Here is a 20,803-nt window from a genome sequence, read left to right as displayed (position 1 = left end):
GTTTTTGATCCCATTCCCACTCCACCCCCACAAAATGTCTCTGGTATATGGCTAAATAAATAAATCTTTAAAAAAATTAGAAGGTTAAACATAAATTGCACTGATTTATGAATATAAATACAAATAAACCCAGAAAATAAATATAAATAAACCCAGAAATTCCATGAGAAATAAAAATATTTGTTCACATAAAGATTTGTAAGTGAATATGCATAGCAGTTATTCACAGAGTGGGAAGATAAAATGTCCAGGCTCCGGAATGCATAAAGTAGACATGTCTACTTTATATCCATAGATGGATATGGACATTTTTAAGAAAATCTATAGATACAGAAAGTTGGTTTGTAGTTGCCCAGGAATGAACAGTAAACAGGGATTGACCGTAAAAGGTTGATGGAATGACCTAAAACTGGATTATGGTGTTAGCTGAGCAACTGTAAACTTACTAGAAATCACTGAATTGTATACTAAAAACAGGTGAATTTTGTGGTGTGTAAGTTACACGTCATTAAAGCCGCTAGATTCCTTTCCTGTCTTGGAGCAGGGGAGACGCGGCAAAATCAACACTGAGACACAGACGCTCAGCCGAGGCCTGGGAGCTACAGAAAATCAAGCTACGGGAAATATGCTCAGGGCACACAAAACACGGGCTCACGACTCCGAAGCCGTCGGAGGAATATCTGATTTGCGTTCTTTCATTCTTACTTTGAATCGTACTTCAGGGGGTTAAAATACATAATAGTTGGTGAAAGTTCAGTGTGCGTTACAGCCTTCATGATGAGATCTGCTTCCAGGGAAAAGGCACATTTGAAATGGGCGCTGACTAGTTCCTCAGTGGTGGTGAAAAGAGGCCTGATACAACCCCGGCTCCCCCAGATGCCGCGTGCGGGACCTGGGGCCAGCCGTGAGCCGTCCTCAGCACAGCCTGGGAGGATGGCACCTTCCCACGCAGGCCACTGCGTGCACTCCGTGACTGACAGCGGCCTGCTGGTCACCACATGCTCAGTGAACAGCAGAGTCCTCAGCAGTATTGTTACCGGCATTGTTAGCCGTATTACTTGTCACGCCCCTGCCTATGGGAAGACTTTCCGTTCTAGCATTCAAGCTTTGGCTTTTACTGCCTGGTGGCAGCGGCCAAGTTCTCAGGGTGTCAGAGGGCAGAAGTCCAGCCAGGTGAATGGACACAGGCAGTGGCTGCCCCGCCCCCGACTCCATGAGCACACGCCCTTGGGGTCATTCCTTCTTCCGCCTTGCAGGAAGACAGCATCTCGGTACCACCCCACTCCCAAGGCTCTTTGGTGTATGCGCCTTGGGCTTTCAGTCTCCTCAGTGAGTGTCTCTCAGATGGCTGTGCAAAATTATCCACCTTGCCTCTGTCCCCTGTACCCTCTAATTTCACATACGTGGCAGGATTTCCCAGGGGTGCTCCTTCATCCTCTCTCTGGCTATACATAAATTAATTAGCAGGAGCTGGGCTACAGACGCATGCATGGGCTTTAATGAGTTTGTCTTCCTGGTTGACATCCCTTGCTGACGGGCAAGGTCCCCAGGGAGTGGGAGACTGTTTTCACCCAGCCCATGGGACAGAAGGAATCTGACAAAAAGCACTGTCCAGCAGGCAAACCAGCAGTGGCAGGAACGGCAGCAGGCATGGGCCCACAATCCATTAATAATGGATGCCCACTAAGCACCCAAAGGACCCACCCAAGGCAGCACCTAGAGGCTCACTGCAGACTCAGCAAAGGACAAAGAACAGAAAAGACCATTTCAATTTAACCAAAGAGCGGACAAGGGGAGGTTCCCCTGGGTAGCTCCAGCTAACAGAGAAAGGCTCCTTTTCAGAGCATGACCACGACAGCATTAGCAAATGAAGAAGGAATGTTAGATCCAGAAGGAGGAAAGCGTGAGGGAAGGGTCCAGAGGTACTCACAGCGTCTGGATAGCCCGCAGGGAGGTAAAGGTGCCCTTGGCGAGACTCTGGATCTTGTTGTCATACAGGGAGAGCAGGGAGAGGTTCTGCAGGTCCTGGAAGGCATCAGGCCGGATGCAATTGATCTTGTTGGCATTCAGGAGCCTGTGGGCAGAGCCAGGGCCAGGCGGTTAGGAGTGGGAGCAGGGTCAGACTTCTTATGTCCTGGCACCTCCCTAGGCACGGAGCTGGCATTATGTCAGGGAGAAGTCCATCTGTGGGGCGGGCCCCAGGCATCCATCTCTGGATGATGGATTCTGGGGCATCAGAGGACACAGTGTCAGGGCCACCTTGGGCTCCTCCTCCTCCCGAGTTCTGCTGGGTTCCCTGTGAGCAGCTGACAAGGACATTTTGAGTCCTGGCCCTCTTGGGTCTCGAGAAAGACCTTTGCCTGGATGCACATGGTTCAAGGTGGCTGAGCTGGGCCCGGGTGCCCTACAGGAGAGAGCTCTGTCCCCTGCCACCAGAGCTCTTCAGGCGGCATCTCAGGGGCTTCCCAGCAACCAGCTCTAGAGCAGCCCTTACAGATCTGCCAGGTCTGCTGGCCGCCACCCCCCTTACTTCAAGTGGGTCACACCCCAGCGCTGCCCAAAGCTTCCCCCTGCAAAGTCAGAGAACACTGGCCCCTTGCTTGTCCCACCCATAGACACGAGGGTGGGTCCTTACAGGAGTTGTAGAGTGTAGAGGCCTCCAAACACCCCACGGGGGAGGTCGGTGATCTTGTTCCCATAGAGGACCCTGGAGAAAAGGGTCAGAAAGCCGGAGTTAGAGGGATGCAGCCGGCAGCACGGCTCTGCACGAGTGAAGGCTGTTGCAGCAAGTTACCAGCAGGTGGCAGTAACGTGTGTCAAGAAAAGGCCCCATTTCTAGTTTGCGCAAAGCTGCCAAGTTACAGGGAACAGGGAGTGTGATTGCAGGTAAGCAGAGACCCTCACCTCACCCTCCCTGACCTCACACTGGGATCCTGCAGAGACCAGAAAAGGGGCTCTTCCTGGCTACCTCAGGGAAATTAACTTGGTCGGGGATCCTGTTCAGAGATAATCCCGCCAGCAGGAATAATGAACATATTTTTAGAGAGTTACAGGAACACACTCGAATGCCAGACACGTGTGCAACATGAAGTCCAGCACATCAAGCAAGTCTTCCCAGGTGCAATGCCAGAAAGACGCAGACCAAAGTGTTAGTGTGCTGAGAGCTGGGTGGTGGGTATTTCAAAATGTTCTTCATTAAGCATGAAGTCCACGAATAATCGGGGGAAAAGACGAAAAAGACAGGCAGGCTGGAACAGGTTCAGGCAGATGGTGAGGCATCAAGGGGATTTGGAGGTGGTATTCCATTCCCACTACCACCTCAGCCCCCAGGTGACCCTGTAAACATCCACTCGGAGTGAAAGCATGGAGTGCTGTCTTCAAACACAGCTTCAGATGATTCCTGGAGGAGGTTTGGTGGGGGCAAAGGTGCTGAGCGGGATCCCAGTGGCCCTTGTGCCGGTCAAAAGACCAGCATCGTGTACGTGGATGAAACACAAGGGACAGAAGCTTGCCTTTCCTCCAGTTAGCACCAGGAAGCCTCTGAGATCTGCTCAGACCCACATTTGGAAAGGTCCCTCAATCTGCTGTGAGAGGAGCCGCGTGGAGGGGGCAGGAGCTGAGCCAGCAGGACAGGTCAGAGCCAGCCAGGGTGGACGCTGTCAGTGAGATCTACCTGCCAATGTTGCAGGACGGTGGGGAGGGATCTCTGACCACCTATGCATAAGAGGACTCGCTTGGAAGGAGTCCTTCTCGGAGAAAGAGCTCCGTGTTTTGGCGGACCACGTCCCAGGACCTGCTCTCCTCAGCCAGTGAGAGACCTGTCGCCAGGCTGTCACGGACGGCTGTGTGGGCTGCACACTGCACGGCCTGAAGGAGTCCATTCACAATCAGTCCCACCTACCACCTCAGACTACCCAGCAGGCAGCGGCTGGCAGCCTCCTGAGCCTTCTAAGGGGGTTCTCTGCTGTCCCAAACCTAGGACCCCCCCACCTACACCACGCATGTGTCCATGCTGCTGAGGGGCAGGGCGGCGAGTGAGGGAAAAGAGAGCTAAGCAATATTTCTAAGATGAGAGTTTGCTACTGCACAACATTTGTAGATTTACAGAAACCCCAATAAATCCTTGAAGGAAGGAAAATGCTGGACAGAGGTGGGAAAAAACATTGTCCGGCCCTCGCATCACCCACTACAAGCCAGGGTTAGAGCACATCTGGGGAGGGGGAAGAGCAGGTGTGGTAGATGTCACAGCTGGAGCTGCTGATTGCTGCTTTTGTGGTGACCCTGGGAAGGCTCAGGGCCTGTGTGAGGCCAGGAGAGCCAATGACTGCCGCAAAGAATGCTGAGAAAATCCCCCCTTGGGCAGTGAGAGCATCACAGTGGCCAGGGGCAGTGGCTTTCCATACCTGCAACCCTTGATTCCTTCCTCTCCTCCCAGCTCCCCCAGTGCGGGGGAGGGGGGTCCCCAGTAGCCAGAGGGAGGCCTCCTCCTCTAGCACCTGCCCAGAGGACTTGAGCCTTCTGGGCCCCTCGGAGGGTGTCCTGGACCCCAAAGGGAATCTTGTCTCTGCTACTCACAGTGAGTTGAGGGAGCGGAGACCCTGGAAGGCGTCCGGCGCGATCTCCGCGATCTGGTTGTTGCTCAGGTCTCTGTGAACAGGAGAGAGGGCATCTAGCCTCCAGGCCACCCGCCCTGCCCATCTGCTTTACCCCAGATGCCATGAGGGCAGGGGTTTCTCTGAAATTTGGAAAGTCGAGGGCCAGTTCTCCTGTCCACCCCTCAGACCCACCGCCGCTGATTCCCTGTGTGGTGTGAGGGTCGATCCCGTGCAGGGCAGCTTTCCCCAAACCCCACTGCCCCCGACCCCCGCTCTCTCTCAATGCCTCCTACCGGTGCCCGAGTGAAATGGGGGGAAGACAGTTCTGTTCTAGTGCCAGACTCGGGCTCAGCTCCCCACCGAGGCCTCGGGATAACCCCGCTGCCAGTCACAGATGAGCCCAGCAGGAAGGCCAGGCAGCGACTTGCCCAGGACCCTTGCGGCCGCAGAGGCAGTCAGGACGTCCCTGGCCCAGGTTCTTCCTCCCGCCCCAGGTGACCCCCTAGAAGCAGTGGGGGGGACTCACATCCTGCGCAGCTTTCTGTAAGGAGAGAAGGCTCCAGGGGGGATGGACTTGATCCCATTGAGCTCCAGGCGGCTGTGGAGGGAGAACATGCAGTCCAGGGCCAGACCCCCGCCCTGGCTGTCGCCTGCTGCACTGGCCCCCAAGCCAGGCCCTCTGTCCCTCCTGCCACGGCGGGCACGGGGGGGGGGGGAAAGGAGCGGCTGTGGTTCGAGAGCCATCAGCCCGGGTTTAAGTGGCTGGACGAGTCCCCTTACTGACACTGAGACGCCGACTCAGCCAGCTCACCGCGCTGGGCTGACCAGAGGACATGCTTCCCCCAGGTTGCCCAGCCTGGGCAGAAAGCTCAGTCCCCCGGACAGCGTGTCTTCTCCACTGGCACTGAGGGGACCCAGGTGAGCTCCGCGGTGGCACCTGCTCCAGGCCTCACTGTGCCCCCCCCCCAGAGATGCCCCACCACCCCCGGGTTCTGTGTCCCAGCACTGCCCAGCCCTGTACTTACATCTCGGTCATGGTCTCGGGCAGGTTGGCAGGGATGGCGGTGAGGCCTTTGCCACGACAGTCCACAATGCCATTGCTGCAGGAGCACATGGCCGGGCAGGAGCCCGAGGAGAGGGTGCAGGAGGGCACGCGCCCTGCCTCCCCCTGGCCTGCAGGAACAGCGGGCCGTGACCGTGTGACACACCGATGGTGGGAACAGGGCTCAGGGCGCTTCTGGGGTGAGGGTGAGCAGAAGTCACCAGGGACTAAAACGCGACTCTGTGGGCTCCTGGGGCATGATGGGTACTTGTTGGATGTTCACTGACCCTAACTGCAACGTGAGAGGCTGGGTCACACTTCAGGAACTCTGAGCCCAGGTTCTGAAGCTCGGGGTGCCCGTCTGAGCGCGGAACACACCGGAGGCCCAGTCTCCTCACCCATCACCTGAGGCTGACAAAGGCGGCAGCACCCTTACGCTGTGCCACACGCTGGAGTGGGCATCACAGATGCCATAGTCCCTTTAATCCTGCTCCTCTGTGAGGAGTGTGATATTCTCTGGCCATTTTACAGGCAAGAAAGGGGAGGAAACAGGAGCAGCTGGGTGGTCAGGACAGGCGGCCATGAGCGAGCACAGAGAGGAGGTGATGGGCAGCGACAGGCCAGGGTGGGCCGACGCTAATACTGGACCCCAGGGGGTGGTGGGAGGGGGAAGTGGGGGCACCGGAAGCAGCGAGGGGCGTCGGGTGCACCGCAGAGGACCCACCTGAGCAGCTGAACTCGCTCTTCTGGACCTCGGCCACGTTGAGGCCACGCAGGCCGGCGGGCCCCGAGCACTGGGTGAAGAGCCCGATGGTGGGCCGCTGCCGCAGCCACTGTGACAGCCAGGCCAGGTGGCAGTCGCAGAACAAGTGGTTGGAGTGCAGGCGGCTGCGGGGACAGGTGCATCCACCTGGGCCCAGCGGGACGCCGCCCGCGCGGGCTGAGCCCCAGGCAGTCTGCGCACAGCCGCCTACAGCTCACTTCCCCGCTGCGGCAGACGTGCTCCCCGCATGCGGCGCACCCCTGAGGCCGCCCGCGCCCAGCCAAGGGCCAGTCATGTCCCTGGGCTCGCCTAGCCCCGCGGCCCCAGCGCACGCGCGCGCTTGCAAACACACCACAAATCGTGGATCCCCCCGGAAAAATCCGGTATAAATGACACCCGGCGTCCTCCCGTTTGCCATCACTGCCCACCCCTCCAACAATCGGCCCCGCCCCCGGCTGGCCGCGGGCGTGGACTGCGGCTCCTTGCCCTGCCCTGGCGCCACCCTGGCCCGGCACCAGGCTGACTCACAAGGTCCGCAGCTTGGGCATGTGGTTGAAGCTGGACACGGGGATGGTGGTGACATTGTTGTTGTTCAGGGTCCTGCACGGGAAACGGGAGTCAGCGGGTGTCAGCCCCGCGGGCAGCTCCACGGGAAGGAGGGACAGGGCGTCTCTGCCAAGTTCCACCGTCCGCCCTGGCACGGGGAGGCCTTGCCAAAGAGGGACCCACAGAGCCGCCCTCAGGGGGAGCCCTGGCGGCGGCTAGGACGGGAGCAGGAGGGGAGGCTGCCGGCGGGCCTGTGCCGGCCAGGGGGAGGGGCAGGGGCAGACTGGGGACGCGGAGGGTGCAGGGAGGCCATGGAGCAGGTCAGCCCGGGCCGCTGCTGCGGGCTGACCCGTGGGCAGGGACCTCTGGCCCAGGAAGAGGAGTGGCATCCTCCCCCTGCCCTGGAGCCGGCCGCCCCTCCCTCCCGCGCTGCGCCCACCAGCCAGCTGCCGTCTGCACCTGCAGTACCCCCTCTCCACCCCGCCGGGGCCCCTCTTTACTTACAGCACCTCCAGCCCCCGCAGAGCCCGGAAGGCCCCTTCCTCGATGCAGCTGATCTGGTTTTTGTCCAACTGTCTGTGAAGCAAAGGAGGGCTGTAGAGAGGAGGGCACGTGGCCCAGAGCGGGGGTCCAAATATTTTAAAACACGCCCCTCACTTTAAAAAAAGAAAAGAGGTGTGCGACCCTTTCGTTCAGTGTCAGGCAAATAATACATATGGAAAGTTTAAATTCTTCCATATTTTTAGTTAAAAGAAGAAACACAAATAAAAGATCATCTTGCCTACTCAAACTTGCAAATGGCCTGGGGAGCAGATACTACCCCCAACCCCCACCCCCAACTGTTATTTGGAGACCACCTAGGGGCCTCTGGCAGCTGAAAAATGAGAACAGATCCCCCAGACTTGGCAGCTGCAGGCGACCAGCTGCCTGGAGCGCGGCTCGCAGACGTCCACGCAGGGTCTCCAGTGTGTGCACTGCGTGGCCAGCGTCTACACAGGCAGGGTCCAGGTGCCGGGTGCACTTCATCGCACACAGGCAGGGGAGGAGGTAGCGGGAGCCAGAGAGAGGCTGCCAGCCCTGCGGGGAGTGAGCCTGAGCCCCGAGCGCCTGCGCTGATCCCCACGATCACAGAGGAGCAGAGCCCTGTGCCTCTGCCAGGTCAAGATGCGGGAAGCTAACTGCCTCGCAGCAGTACCTGGAAGAGGCCATGCAGAGCCATCTCCCCAGGTCCACAGGGCACGGAGGCCACGCCGCTGAGACAGACCTGAGCCCCCCAGCTCAGGGACCACGCCGCTCCCTGCAGCCCTGGCCAGAGACGCCTCCGCGCCCTTGCTTGGCTCACACAAAATGACAGCAGAAGAGCAGCCTGCTTCCTCCAACTCTGGAATGTTCCAGAAGACCACGCTGGCACCTGCGTCTCAGCCTTGACCAGCTCCTGGGCTGCCTGGACATTGGGCCTCAGGGAGACCCATGAGGATGCCCCAAGTCCCTCTCCCTCCCAGGCCTGTACTCACAAATTTTTGAGGTCTGTAGCTCCACGAAAAGCTTTTCTGGGGATGGCCTGGATGATGTTCTCACTCAAGTCCCTGCAAGGATAGAGCCAGAGAGAGAAAAAATCCTGGTCAGAAAACAGTTGTCCAGAGTGTCTGGGGCTCAGAGGGGCCCGGCAGCTGGACACAACTGCTGCATTAGGTCCCGGGACTGGGACGGTGCCTGGCGCACAATGCTGCTCAGTGAACAGTTGCTGAGTGACTGGCCGAGGGAGCTGGAGAGAGGCACCTGCCCTGGAGGGACCGCCACACTCAGCCCTTCCTCTTCTCTGGGCCGCAGGGCAGCAGCTGAAGGGACAGGGGAAGCCACGGCCCACCCTGCCCACCAGGCCCAGAGAGGTCAACTCCAGCCGGCAGTGTCCAGGGCTGCAAAGGCGTGAGCCAAGGGGCAGCTCCGTGACCGCACGGCCACAGGGCCTGCTGGGTTTTGCAAATAAGGTGCGGGGGCTCAGAAAGAAGGTGGGGAACTCCTAGGCTGGGCCCCACTTCTGATGCTGTGTTCCCAGGCCCGCAGGCCCAGAGTCACCCCAGCTGGGGCACCAAGCTCCTGGCCAGGGGCTGCAAAGCTGTGTCCCTGCTCCGCCGTGCTGCAGCTCGGAAGCGGAGTTCACCAAGGACTTCGTCATCACCCCAGCAACCAGTGCCTTGCCCGGCATGGCAGGGACCCTGCTAACCTCTGACCTCCTCCTCGGCCCCCAGGCCAGCTGCCGGCTGCTTCTTCTAGCTGCCCCCACCCCCGGCAGCCCCGGGCCCCTAGCACCTAGCCAGCTGCTTCTTCCGCCCTCTTGCAACAGCGTCACAACAGACCACAAATGCCACCTTCCGGGTTGGCACTCCTTTCCCACAACCGTGGTACAAACCATTGCCATGTTCAGAGCCCAAACCCAGGCAGGCCCTGCCCAGCGCTGACCCTCATGCCAACCGTGGCAAACACTGCAGCAGTGTCCACGACACAGGGAGGAGAGGGGGCCTCGGAGAAGCTACCTCAGGAAGGGAACACAGCGGGAGGTGCGGCTCCAGATCCTGAACCTGGGACCCAAAGCCCCCCCACCCTCAGCACTGCTGCCCCGAGCTCAAAGGCCGGTCTGAAGCCCGGCCCCACCTCCCGGCTGGGCTTCTCTAGTCAGCCCTCTCCCCACCCGGGCCCCAGTTCCCTCATGTGCCACTCAGGGGCACAGTAGTGGGGGTCCTGGCCTGCACAGTGGACGTCGACACCTGTGGGCTCACAAGCCCAGCCCCACCTGCCCTCAGCCCCTGACCACGGCACCCGCGGGCTGAAGGGGCTCCATCACCATCAGCACCCCTTCCCTGGTCTCTCTCCCCCAAGACTACAGTCGTCCACTCCAGCTGGGCCTCACCTGCCGCCACCCCTCACGCCACTGCAGGGTCCCCCCGGCCTCCCAGGAGGCAGCAGTGGCTGCTGGTGGAGCCTGTGGCCAGTGTCCCCTCCTCCCAAGACCGTATCTGACCCCCTTCTCTTTGGTTCTGGACTTCGTCGCCGGCGGCCGCCTTCAGCCCTGCTCGGTCTGTGCACGCTCCTGGAGCCCTTTCCAGGCTGCGCCAGCTCAGGAAACCCCGTGGCCCGACCCCACTCCTCCCTGCCCGGCCCGCCTGCCTCCTGAGAAGTGTCCTGAGAAGAAGAGCGAGTACTTCGGTCTTAATTACGGCCCAACCCTGCTGTCCCTCCCCGCCCGTCCGCTCTGAGCAAGCGCCTGCCCACAGCTGGGCCGCACCTCACGGAAGACCGCAGGCCAGCAGCTCCCAGCCACCTACAGGAGCTGTCCTCCTAGGCCACGGTATTTTGAGGCAAACGCCCACAGAATCGCTGGGGACTAACACCGGGGTTCTCGGGGGGCAGCGGTCCTAGAGCAGAGCAGTCCTGACCGGGCAGCGAGGCCCCCCGAGTGACTGTGAGGCAGGCAGGGCCTGCTCGGGCTCCATGTCCGGCCCCAGGTTCTCCAGTTGGGCCTCAGTTTCTCCCTTTGTCCGACATGCGGGCTGGGCCAGATGATCTCTGAGCCTCTCAGCTCCCCCCAACAGGGGATAGCACCAGTCTCTGGGCAGCAAGGGAGACCCTTGGTGCCCAGCCAGAGTCCAGGGAGGAGGTGAGGGTGAGGGAGTTGATGGAGGGCGGAAGACACAGACACCGGCCTTCTCCCATCCACAGGGAGCCGGGACGGGATGTGGCAAAAGCCTGAAAGGACAGGGAGGGGCGGAGGGCAGGGAGGCAGAGCCCGGAGACCCAGGCCCACGGGGCAGGGGCCTCCGCTGGGGCCTCATCTCAGCCCAGCCACGCCCGGGAGGGGATCGTCAGCAGCTCACATCCATTATTCCTTTTAATCCTCACCACAACTCTGCAAGGGAGGTTTTTTATTTGTATTGATTACTTTATCGATTTAAGTCAACCTTGTTCCAGAAAGGCTTTGAGGGAGCTTATAGGGATTTGCAAAGCAGCGTGAGGGCAGGAGTGAAAAGTGGGGAAGAGGAAGAGAAATCAATGGCAGGGACCAAGAGCACAGCACCATGCGCCCCCCACCCCTGCTGGTCAGGGGAGACTGTGGCTCCCGGCTTTCAGGGTGTCAGTGTGAAAAGGGGTGGCTGCTTTGGGAACAGTGACCCCAATATATGTAGACGTTGAAAGGGAACACCCTCTCTGGAGGGTAGCTGTTTGGGGCAAAAGACGAGACAGGAATTTCCCTTGGGGGAGGGTTATAAGCAATGACAGTGTGGCCTGATCAATAACCCTGGTCCTTATAATAGATGGGTTTTGAGCACCTGCTCCTTATAATAGCTTCACATCAAAGTAGGACTTAGGAAAAGCAATTGTATAGAAAATTCTAAGAACTCACACCATCACACCCCCGTGCAGCGGGGGCAGAGACCGTGTGTGCAGGCAGGAGCACGCGGAGGCCCCACGCAGCCCTGCTCGCCTGGAACAGAAGGCGCTGGCCGGGGGGCCGGGGGGGGGAAGGAGTTTCCAGGGAAAGCCTCGCAGGTCGAGCAGGTGACAGGTTAGACAGGGAAGGGGGTGATCTGATGGCCGCTCAGACATGGTTCTGGCACACAACCTTACAGAAGAAAAAGACACTGACCCCCAGGAGGGCAGGTAGGCAGCACAACACCAAGAGCCAATCCCTGAGGTGAGGTAGGGTGAGGTGAGGTAGGGTGAGGTGAGGTGAGGTGAGGTGAGGTGAGGTGAGGTGAGGTGAGGTGAGGTGAGGTGAGGTGAGGTGAGGTGAGGTGTAGATCCATCCAGGGCCAGCCCTCAGCAACTCATGTGCTCACATGAGTAAAGGAAATGGAGGTGAGCCTGAAGAGGCTACCTGCTAGCCTCAGGGAAAGGGCCAGGTTCAGAATCCTGAGAGGAAGGCAGGTGCTGGCAGCAGAGGCTGGTGGAAAGAGACGGACCTACAATGAGGAGAATCGAGGTTCAGTCCCTGCCTCTACCATTTACCAACCAAAGACATGGGAAATTCCTCAGCTGAGAACTTCAGTTTCCTTATATGTAAAATGGTGACAAAAATACTTAACGGTATGGCAGTTTAGAGAAGACTAAGTGAACCATGTATCTAAGCTTTTGTTCTAGTCCCAATTAATTTTTAGAATTGAACTAAAGTGAATCCTTACATGATTCTCTTCCTCTAATCCCTCTGCATTTTCCTCACCAATATTTTCCTAACAACATGTAAGAAATGCCAGTTTTTGTCCCTAGCCATGGTTCTGGCTGTTGTTTACAGTTTTACCACTAGAGGGAGCCAGATGCCTGAACTTCGCTGCCTTCTCAATCTCATGGCAAAATCGAAGTTATTGGGGACCCCGTGGGGCCGGTAGGAGCGGGGTTCATAATTTTTTTTAGCCCCAGTTGACTTCCAGTCTTATCAGCAACTATCTTATCTTTCTCAAACCTCCTTGCAATAATGTTTCTCATCTCCAGTTTCACCGGGGTTTGCATGGAAACCAGAAGACATTTTTCCTCATTACACTTTCCTAGGCTCCAGGCTCCTTCATCTCCTTCAAACTTGGTTATAATTTCCCATCCTTCTCCCAAAGTGACGCTGGAATAGGCCCCAGTGTGCAGGGGGTGCCCTGGGGTGTGTCCAGGACACAAAGAGACACACTGGGCGGGCACGAGGGGTGGGGTGCAGGGGTGCGCGTATCTGGAGCTGGAAGGACAAACCCACACAGGGAGCAGCGGCTGGTCCCCTCCTGGCAGGAAACCAGGGCACACACATGGCCACAGAGCTGCCAGGGGCCTGAAGGGTGTCCAGGGCAAGGACACCGCAGCCAGATGAGGGGCAGGACTGCAGTCACACACATGCCTGGGACGGAGTCCAAGGCTGCGGTTTAGTGTCACAACAGAAACTGGGTTCGACAAGTCCTGACTCAGCCACTTTGACCATGGGGTCTTGGCAAGTCACTTAACCTCTCTGGCCTCAGTTTACTCATCTGCACAGAGTGAGAAGCAGCACTTGTAGAAGCTGATGTGATAGTTACTGTGTGTTCTTGCCCCTGGAGACATTCCCTTGCTGACATTCCTCAGTTCCCCAAATCTCTCCTGCCACAGGGCCTTTGCATTTGCTGTTCCCCCATGAGAATATTCTTCTTCCACTCTTCACCCAGGAATCTCTTACCCCATCCTTCATATCCCAGTCTACAAACACCTCCCACAGACTCCCAGGACACCAGGCTTCTCCTTAGCAGAAATCCTATGTGATGAAATACTCTATTAAATGTAATGAAATATTGCTTTTACGGTTAACATCCATCTTCCCTCACAGACCATAACTCCAAAGGTCAGACATTTTCTTGTATTCCCCGTTGAACCCCCAGGCTTAATATATTGCTGGGGCTCAGTCATCTTTAGCTGATTTAAAGTGGGTCCTCACATGATTCTCTTGTTCTATCCCCTCTGCATTTTCCTGACCAGAATACAGAGTCTGGACAGGCTGTGTAGCCCAGAGGGGAAGGCAGGCTTGGAGCAGACAGGCTGGCACTGAGCATCGTGGCCATGCAAGGCGAGGCCTCCTCGCCTGGGCCCGGGTACAGGTGTGCCTGCTCTGCCTGACCAGTGCAGACCCCAGGAGCTCCGAGAAGCACCTGCAGATGTTCTTGCATCAGCCCTGCCCTGCCCTCACACGTCCTGACGGGACATGAGTAACAGGACACCCTCGTGCTTCTGAGGCAGCACAGGCAGTCTCAGCAGGGAGCTGTGGGCAGCTCAGAGAAAGACAGATGACTCTCCTGGGGCCACGCAGGAAGAGAGGGAGCTGGAGCCCCTGAGGACCCACGCTGGGGAGTGAGAGGTTGGGGCGCTGCAGATGCAGCTCCCTCAGCCTACCATCGAAGATCAAGGACCTTGAGGGGGATGCCCCCCACTGGCTGTGGGAGTGTCTGGGTGACCCCAGCTGGGTCCTTGGCCCTGAAGAAAAGAGGCAGCCAGGCGCACACCCTGCCCGGGGCACCACCCCAAGTTCCTACTGCTCCGCCTCCCACACACTGCCAATCTTCCAGCCTCTGCCAGGGCTGAAGGAAGCAGGGGCTGGAAGCCGAGGTCAGGACCCCATGTTCTCACTGCTAATCCCCCTTCACGCTCTAACCAGATTCGGCCGTGTTGGCAGCTCAGCCTCTAAGAGGATCAGGGCCTAGCCTGAGCGCTGAGCACCAGCCACAGCCAGACCCAGGCCTGGGCTCCTGCCGTCTGCTCCGTCACCCCACCACAGAGCTCCGGGCCTGCTCTGTCTGGTTCTCGAGCCACGTGGAGGCTCTGGCAGCCTGTCTAGTCCCCTGAGTAACAGGACACCTCGTGGTTCTGAGGCAGCACAGCCAGTCTCAGCAGGTTCTGAGACTGACCGGTTCCCCGGAGCCCGCCCAAGTGGGGCCCTGCCAGGAGGGAGCCTGACAGCGCCCCCGCCACCTCAAGAGCCTCAGATTCCAGCCAGTCATTTGTCCAGAGACCCGGTAAGGGTACCACATGAGGTTCTTAATTCCTGGAGCCTCAGTCTGCTCCCCTGTAGAGTGGGAAGGAGTGTGTGGTTGTGGGGCTTAACGGGGGTGTGGGGCACCCTCAGCCAGGGCTGGCAGGGTCAACCACATGGTTGTGCTTTGTAACGGTCTTGATGGGCCCGGTAGGGGGGTCAGGGAGTCAGGGCTGAAAAATCTGGGGCTGGGAATCAGGGGGCAGAAGCTGGACACTGATTCTGCCCCCAGCTCCCTGGGGAACCCTAGTAAGACCCAGTTATTTCCCTGTGCCTGGACCCCCCACTCCAACCTCACTGACCTCCCAGCAAGGTCAGGAGGACACCGCTGCTTCTGGGGTGCTGCCAGTACCCCACAGCGCGACTCAGCACCACACCTCTGGGCCTGGCCCTCAAGGGAAGCTGGTCACAGAGTTTGTGCTGAGTGAGCACCCACCACCCCACCACCACGACCTGTATGATTTAAGAACGGGAAGTATGAAAATTATTTGTGCCCACACCTGGCCCCAGCAGGCAGGGCTAGACCCCTGCACCACCAGCATCCAAAGCAAAGGGCAGAGGTGTAAATTTATTTCTAGGTGGAGGCCGGGGGTTAGGTAGGGATACTTGGACCGGGCACCTATGGGCGGAGAGCAGGAAGGGCAGCTCTCCCGCTCTCTGGGCATCCGCTGCCCAGTGGAGGACAGAGGAGCTCTCACAGGACAGGCGTAGCCGAGGCCACTACTGGACCCCCCAGCACCCTGTTGGGTTGAATGCAGAAGAGACACTGTCCCCAAGACTGCCTGAGATGACTGCGGGGAGAATCAGCCCGCGGTAATCAGCTTCTCTAGGAGGAGTTTGGGAGTCCCCGGGGCAGTGGCCAGGAGTCAGCCCCCACAGCTGGCTGTACCCCAGGTCCCCACTGCAGGACATGCTCTCAGAGGCTGGGCACACCTTCCCTTACACACCCCTCGGCACTGGGGGGACCGCCCCTCCCTGTCTCTGCCTTATCTCAAGCCTCCCTTCAAATCCTACCCCTGCTACCCAAAAGGGAAACTCATTCTGCAACCCCTCTCCCTCCCGGACCCCCAACCCCGGGGCAACAACAGCAGATGTGAGGATTGACCCTGTGGGGGGACTGTCTCCAGGTGACCCTCGTGGTGGATTCTTGAGAGGCGGCTGCGCCTGTTTCCTCCTGGGTTACATAAACCTATAAAGATTAACTGAAGGACAGTATGTGAGGATGTCCAGGGACGGCAGTAGGAGGATTGTCAGGGTTACTGCTGGAAAGGCTTCAAAACGCCACCCACTAATTGAAGAGTGGTCCTCTCCTTCTCCACCTCTGCCCCGTCCCCAAGCTGCTTATAAGAGTCACAGAGCTCCCATGTGCTCTGTGAGGCCCTGAGATTTTAATAAATGTTGAATACCCTACCTTTGCCCAGGGAACCTCCTAAGGCCCAGGCTCCTGTAAGGTTTTGGAGACTGACGCCAGGATCGTGGGGTTTGAGTTTTACAGGAGAAGCTCAAAGGAAAAGGGCTGGTTCTAGCACTCAGCGCATGTGGGGTGCTGTGGGCTGGAGAGATGCCCCCTGCCCTCCCCACCACACTGCTGAAGCCATTGCGTGGCCAACCCCCCACAGCCCCCAGAGTTAATGTTGCAGAAACTGCATTAGGAAGAGGCATTGAGCAGCACTGGATGACTGCACCATAAACCCACCCTGGGTAACATTTCCTTGAACCAAGCTGTTTATTTTGCCGCTACCGAGCAGCCCCACAATCAATTCCCACAATGGAGATATCAGATGGGATGCACACACCCCACGCAGCAGTCACAGAGCTCGGCCAAGGAAAAGCTACTCAGAGACTAGAGTCCCATCAGGAGCAAGTAGCTGGAGACACAGCAAACAGAACCAGCTGCCACATATCCCTAAAGCCACAGTGGAGACATGGTGATGGGGTGGATGAAGAAGGCAGGGGGTGCAGCCCCTCTGAACTCGTACAAGGTCAGGGCCTTCCACTCTACTCAACCACTGTGCAACAAGCCCCGAGGAAACCCCAGTGTTCTGCTGGGCTTCAAGCAGGGATGCAAAGAGAGAGACAAGAATCTCCCCTGGTGTACTTAGGTGGCCTTGTGAGATTCCCCACCCAGATCACGATGGTGGGGCCAGGGGTGAGCACGCAGCAGGAGAAAGAGCCAAGGTTTAGTGGAAAGAACTAATGCAGTAAGATAACAGGAAACACACAAAGAGACAAATAAAAGCAGAAATGGGTGCAAACGTCAAAGGAGATATCAGCACACTTTACCCTTGGTTCCCCCAGTTGAGGGAGAACTGGTGTGTTATAGGACTTACAGATCTAGAGGTGAAAACGGGCTTGGCCTCTCTGGCTCTAAAGCCTCTCTGGCTCCAAAGCCAATCAGGGAGGCCTCCTGCCCGTCCCCACCAAGAGGGGGCAAAAGGAGGGGAAAGCAAGACACCAGCACCCTCAAGGCGGGCCCAAGGACACTAGGTCACCCCCCTCCGGTCAGAAGCCAAGCCAAGATGGGTCATTCCTCCAAAGATCAAGTCCCACCACCAAGTTGTTAAGTGTCTCTGTTTCCTTTAAAAAGTTTTTTCAGTTGGGTGCTTGTCCACTTGTCTTCCCAGCGGCCCGTGAGGGCACTGGGCTGCCCTATGAGAACACATGGGTGGGTCCATCATAATTCAAACACCAGAGCGGGGGCAGTGACAACTGGAACAGCCCTTAAAATGCCATAATAAAGACAAAACGCAAAATCAGTCAACTCACACCAAATAGTTAAAGGGAGTAAGTCAATGTGATGAATCGGTCATTTGACAAATTGGCCATTCAGTGGATTGGCTTTTGGCAAATTGGCTTTTAGCAAAATGACATTTGGTAAATTGGCCGGCTTCCGACACTGTGATGTGTTTCATGGCGCAATTACTTACACGCTCCGGGTCCAGGCTCACAGCCTGGTGCCAGAGCTCAGGAGAGCACACACCGCTTAGCGCCCTGCTCTCTGCTGGGCTGGCTGCAGCCAGGGTGGAGTTTAGGATTTTTTTGAGGATGCAGGCTCTGCACAGCATGCTGGCTGTGTTCCATGCAAACTGTTTTCTCTAGTTAAGTTCATCTTGACCCAGGGGAATATTCTAGGGTTCTCCCTGAAGGACTTGGGAATGTCATGGACTGGAAGCGAGAACCAAGAATAGCAGCCACAGGGCTGGACAAGTCGAGTCCATTCTGTTCTGGGAGGGGCAGTGGGAAGGAGGCAACACTCTGAGCAAGTAACCATGTTGTCAGTCTGAGCTTCCCCAAGGAGAAAGCGGGGGACCTTGCAGAACAGTTAGTGCCAGAACAGATGCCTGATTGAAGGCAGTAAGGAGCTCAATGCAATATCCCTGAGTCCCTGGGGCCATTCCCAGCCCTCTCTTCCCCTGCCACCAAGAAGAATACAGGACCCACTTCTTTTACCAAAGACCATGTCCATATCGCCTGCAGAGCAGTCCCAGACCTGCCTGGGACTTGGCCTGAGGAGGGTTCAAGGCCCATCTTAGATCCTAGAGCCAGTCAACCTTATCCATCTGGTTCAGAAGAACAAGGGAGCTTGAGGGAGTGGACTGGCAAGAGGTCAGCCTCCCCAGCACATCTACCGCCCCTTGGATCCTGACATACAGGCACCGGGATGTCCAAAAGGCACAGGACCTCCTAACTACCCCCCAGACAGGCAGAACAACAGAACCCTGCTGTATGATGGGGGCAAGGAAGGTGTCTAGTTGGCAGAGTGATGTGGCGGGCTGTTGAGTACCAGAGGACCCTCGGGGAGCTGTCCGTGGTCCTGAACCTTCTCGGCAGCTCTTCCTCTGGTCAGGGTTCAAGGCCCATCTTGGATCCCAGGCCCAGTCAACCTTACCCATCTGGTTCAGACATCAGACCCTGTATATTCAATTTTTTTCCAGCCCCACAGGGACTCAGTTTGATAATATACACACAGTGGGTGAGAAGATAACGATCATGAACCTCAAGGAACCACTTTGGACCCTTAGGAGAGGACTATGCTGAGCAGAGCTCACATCATTATTGCTAAATTATTCTAGATGGGTGGAGCTTGACCCCACTCTGCTTTTCCAGAAGTCACATGTCCCCCATTGCCTGAACACAGACACAGGGACACAGAGGTGCTGAGACATTGCCAGCCCATGCCTCAAATGCCACTTCCCCCCAGATCCTCCCACTTTAACCCTTAGGACTTTAATGATCACTGGCTTTTTTTTTTTAAATAACATATCATTATTATTAATTGTGATGATGATAACAAGAATTTACATATGAAGTGTCTGGCACTGTACTAGGTTTTTTACATGTTTTATGTACATTATCTCATTTCATCATTAAAACAATCTTCTGAGATAAATACCCTGCTACGAAAGTTTACAGAGAGAGTTTGGGTATATATGTACTGTAACAACTGTCTGTGCTTTCTCTTCAATTTTGCCATGATGCTAAAATTGCTCTTAAAAATAAAGTCAAATTTTAAAACATACTTAACTTGCAGGTAATGTAACTGAGACACATTTTCCCAAGCTGTCTGACTGAAGAACCCACAAGTTAACCCACTATGCTACATTGGCTCAGAACATTAGAATCATCAAAGTGATGGGCAGGTACATAAGGCAGCTTCTAGAAGAATACACATGTCAGCACTGACATCTGACAGATGAACTTAGAGGGAGGAGGTGAAAACATGAACAGTGCATGATAATAAGTATTCATAATGTTGACACTGAGTTATCAAGAAAAGGTGAAATTGCACCAAGGACCTTCTATTTTAGAACTTAGGTACTGTGTAATAAATTTTAGACATAGTCTCACCAAACACGCCATGAGGCTTGTTCGCATGAGCTCCTTGTGCCGTCATGCTGTGGCGAGAGAGACACCAGCCCTGCCAGGCAGGACTGAGTGCTGTCCAGGGACTTCTGCTTGTCCTCTCACACCAACAGAAAATGGTCAGTCCTACATCTCAGAAACAGTCAGTCCTTCAGATTTGAAAGACAGAGAAGCAAGTTTGGCTTCAATCCCAAGTACAGAGAGGAGACATCCCTGGGAATAGGGTCCTGCTGGGGGCAACTAGGAGGGAGCGTTCAAAATGGTCAGTCACTGGCTCCTCGCAGTCTCTGGCACCCGCTGAGGCTTCTGCCCAGGAGCTGCCAGCAGAACCAGTGACCGGTGAGACTCCTCCCGGGTCTTCATTTAGATGTGGAAAGAAGACTAATGCCTTAAAACCTAGCCAGGGAGGACACCCAGGTCTCCTGACATGGTAGCAGTGGCCAGCTCCTGGGAGAGAAAAGGCCAAGGGTAGTGTGCTCTGGCCATCGGTGTGGACATCAGAGACTGGTATTCAGACTCAGGACTTTCGTCTTGGCATCTGGTTGGCCCGATTCCTGAATCTCCAGGAGGAAAGAGTATACTTGCCGATATGTAGAGGCAGGCTCCATCAGTGCCCTGCTGGACACTCCTCTGTCTGCCTCACCCCACCCATACCAGAGCCAGGGTCCCCACAAGTGGGTTGCAGAGCCTACGCACCGTGCAGTTCTTGCAACATCTGGGCAACCCCGTGGACAAGCAGTATTGTCCAGGGGTGTTTAAACAGGCCCCTCAGGGATTATCAGGCTGGGGGGTGAGGCTCCCTGCCTGCAACCTCACCCCCCCATGCAGCTGTCGCCCTCAGAGGGCATTCACCAGACTGAAAAGGAATCCTATCAGATGTCGGGCTCCCTCTGGGCCTCACTTTCCACATCTGCAGATGTGGAAACCAGAGTCATGGTCTCAGAGGTGCCACGAGGATTAGAGAAATGGGTTGATAGTCCAGGGCCAAACAAGCAGGGCCATTGCTATTGCTCTTCTTTTGCTGTCCATTCAGCAGCAGGTGCTGTTTCAATAAATGAGATACAGACCCAGTTAAAGTGCTGCTGGGTCTTTAAAAACATGATATGTTTTTTTTTTACTCCTTTCATAACTGAACCCACAATTTTTTTCTTTTTAGACCTCACCAGAATTTTGATCAATTGAGTATCTATGAAATCAAGTAGTGTTTAGCTCCTTGGTCAAATTATACATGTCTTTGAGGCAAAGGCCAGTGTTTTGACTGCCTAGGAAGAGGTGGGCTGGCGTGCTTAGCAAAGAGAGGGGATTCAATAAATGCTTGATGATTATTTTCGCTACTCACAAGGTCAAAAACTACGCTTCGGAGGAGGTCTATGACAGCTTGGTTAGAAATAGGCCCCCTCGGCCCTCCCTGTTGGCTCAGCAGGTTAAAGCACTGCACTGAGAAGCTAAAGCCACTTCCGCATGAGTTC

The 20,803-nt window shown here is 56.3% G+C and overlaps 1 protein-coding gene across 1 annotated transcript in view; it reads right to left on the bottom strand.

The window, feature by feature from the left end:
• The window catches only part of SLIT1 (slit homolog 1 (Drosophila)), a 140,249-nt gene that overhangs the window by 32,939 nt on the left and 86,507 nt on the right, over nt 1-20,803 (bottom strand). The window contains exons 5-13 of the mRNA XM_004680582.2: nt 8,461-8,532; nt 7,451-7,522; nt 6,929-7,000; nt 6,362-6,525; nt 5,621-5,768; nt 5,122-5,193; nt 4,576-4,647; nt 2,636-2,707; nt 1,931-2,074 (exon numbers count right to left, since the gene is read on the bottom strand). Coding sequence (XP_004680639.1) covers nt 1,931-2,074; nt 2,636-2,707; nt 4,576-4,647; nt 5,122-5,193; nt 5,621-5,768; nt 6,362-6,525; nt 6,929-7,000; nt 7,451-7,522; nt 8,461-8,532 — 888 coding nt within the window. The remainder of the gene's footprint in view (nt 1-1,930; nt 2,075-2,635; nt 2,708-4,575; nt 4,648-5,121; nt 5,194-5,620; nt 5,769-6,361; nt 6,526-6,928; nt 7,001-7,450; nt 7,523-8,460; nt 8,533-20,803) is intronic.

This window comes from Condylura cristata, unplaced genomic scaffold (assembly GCF_000260355.1).
Source record: "Condylura cristata isolate star-nosed mole 26May11 unplaced genomic scaffold, ConCri1.0 scaffold00011, whole genome shotgun sequence".
Taxonomy (NCBI): domain Eukaryota; kingdom Metazoa; phylum Chordata; class Mammalia; order Eulipotyphla; family Talpidae; genus Condylura; species Condylura cristata.
The sequence above is the reverse complement of the archived record's forward strand: the minus strand, read 5'-3'. Positions and strand labels throughout refer to the sequence as shown.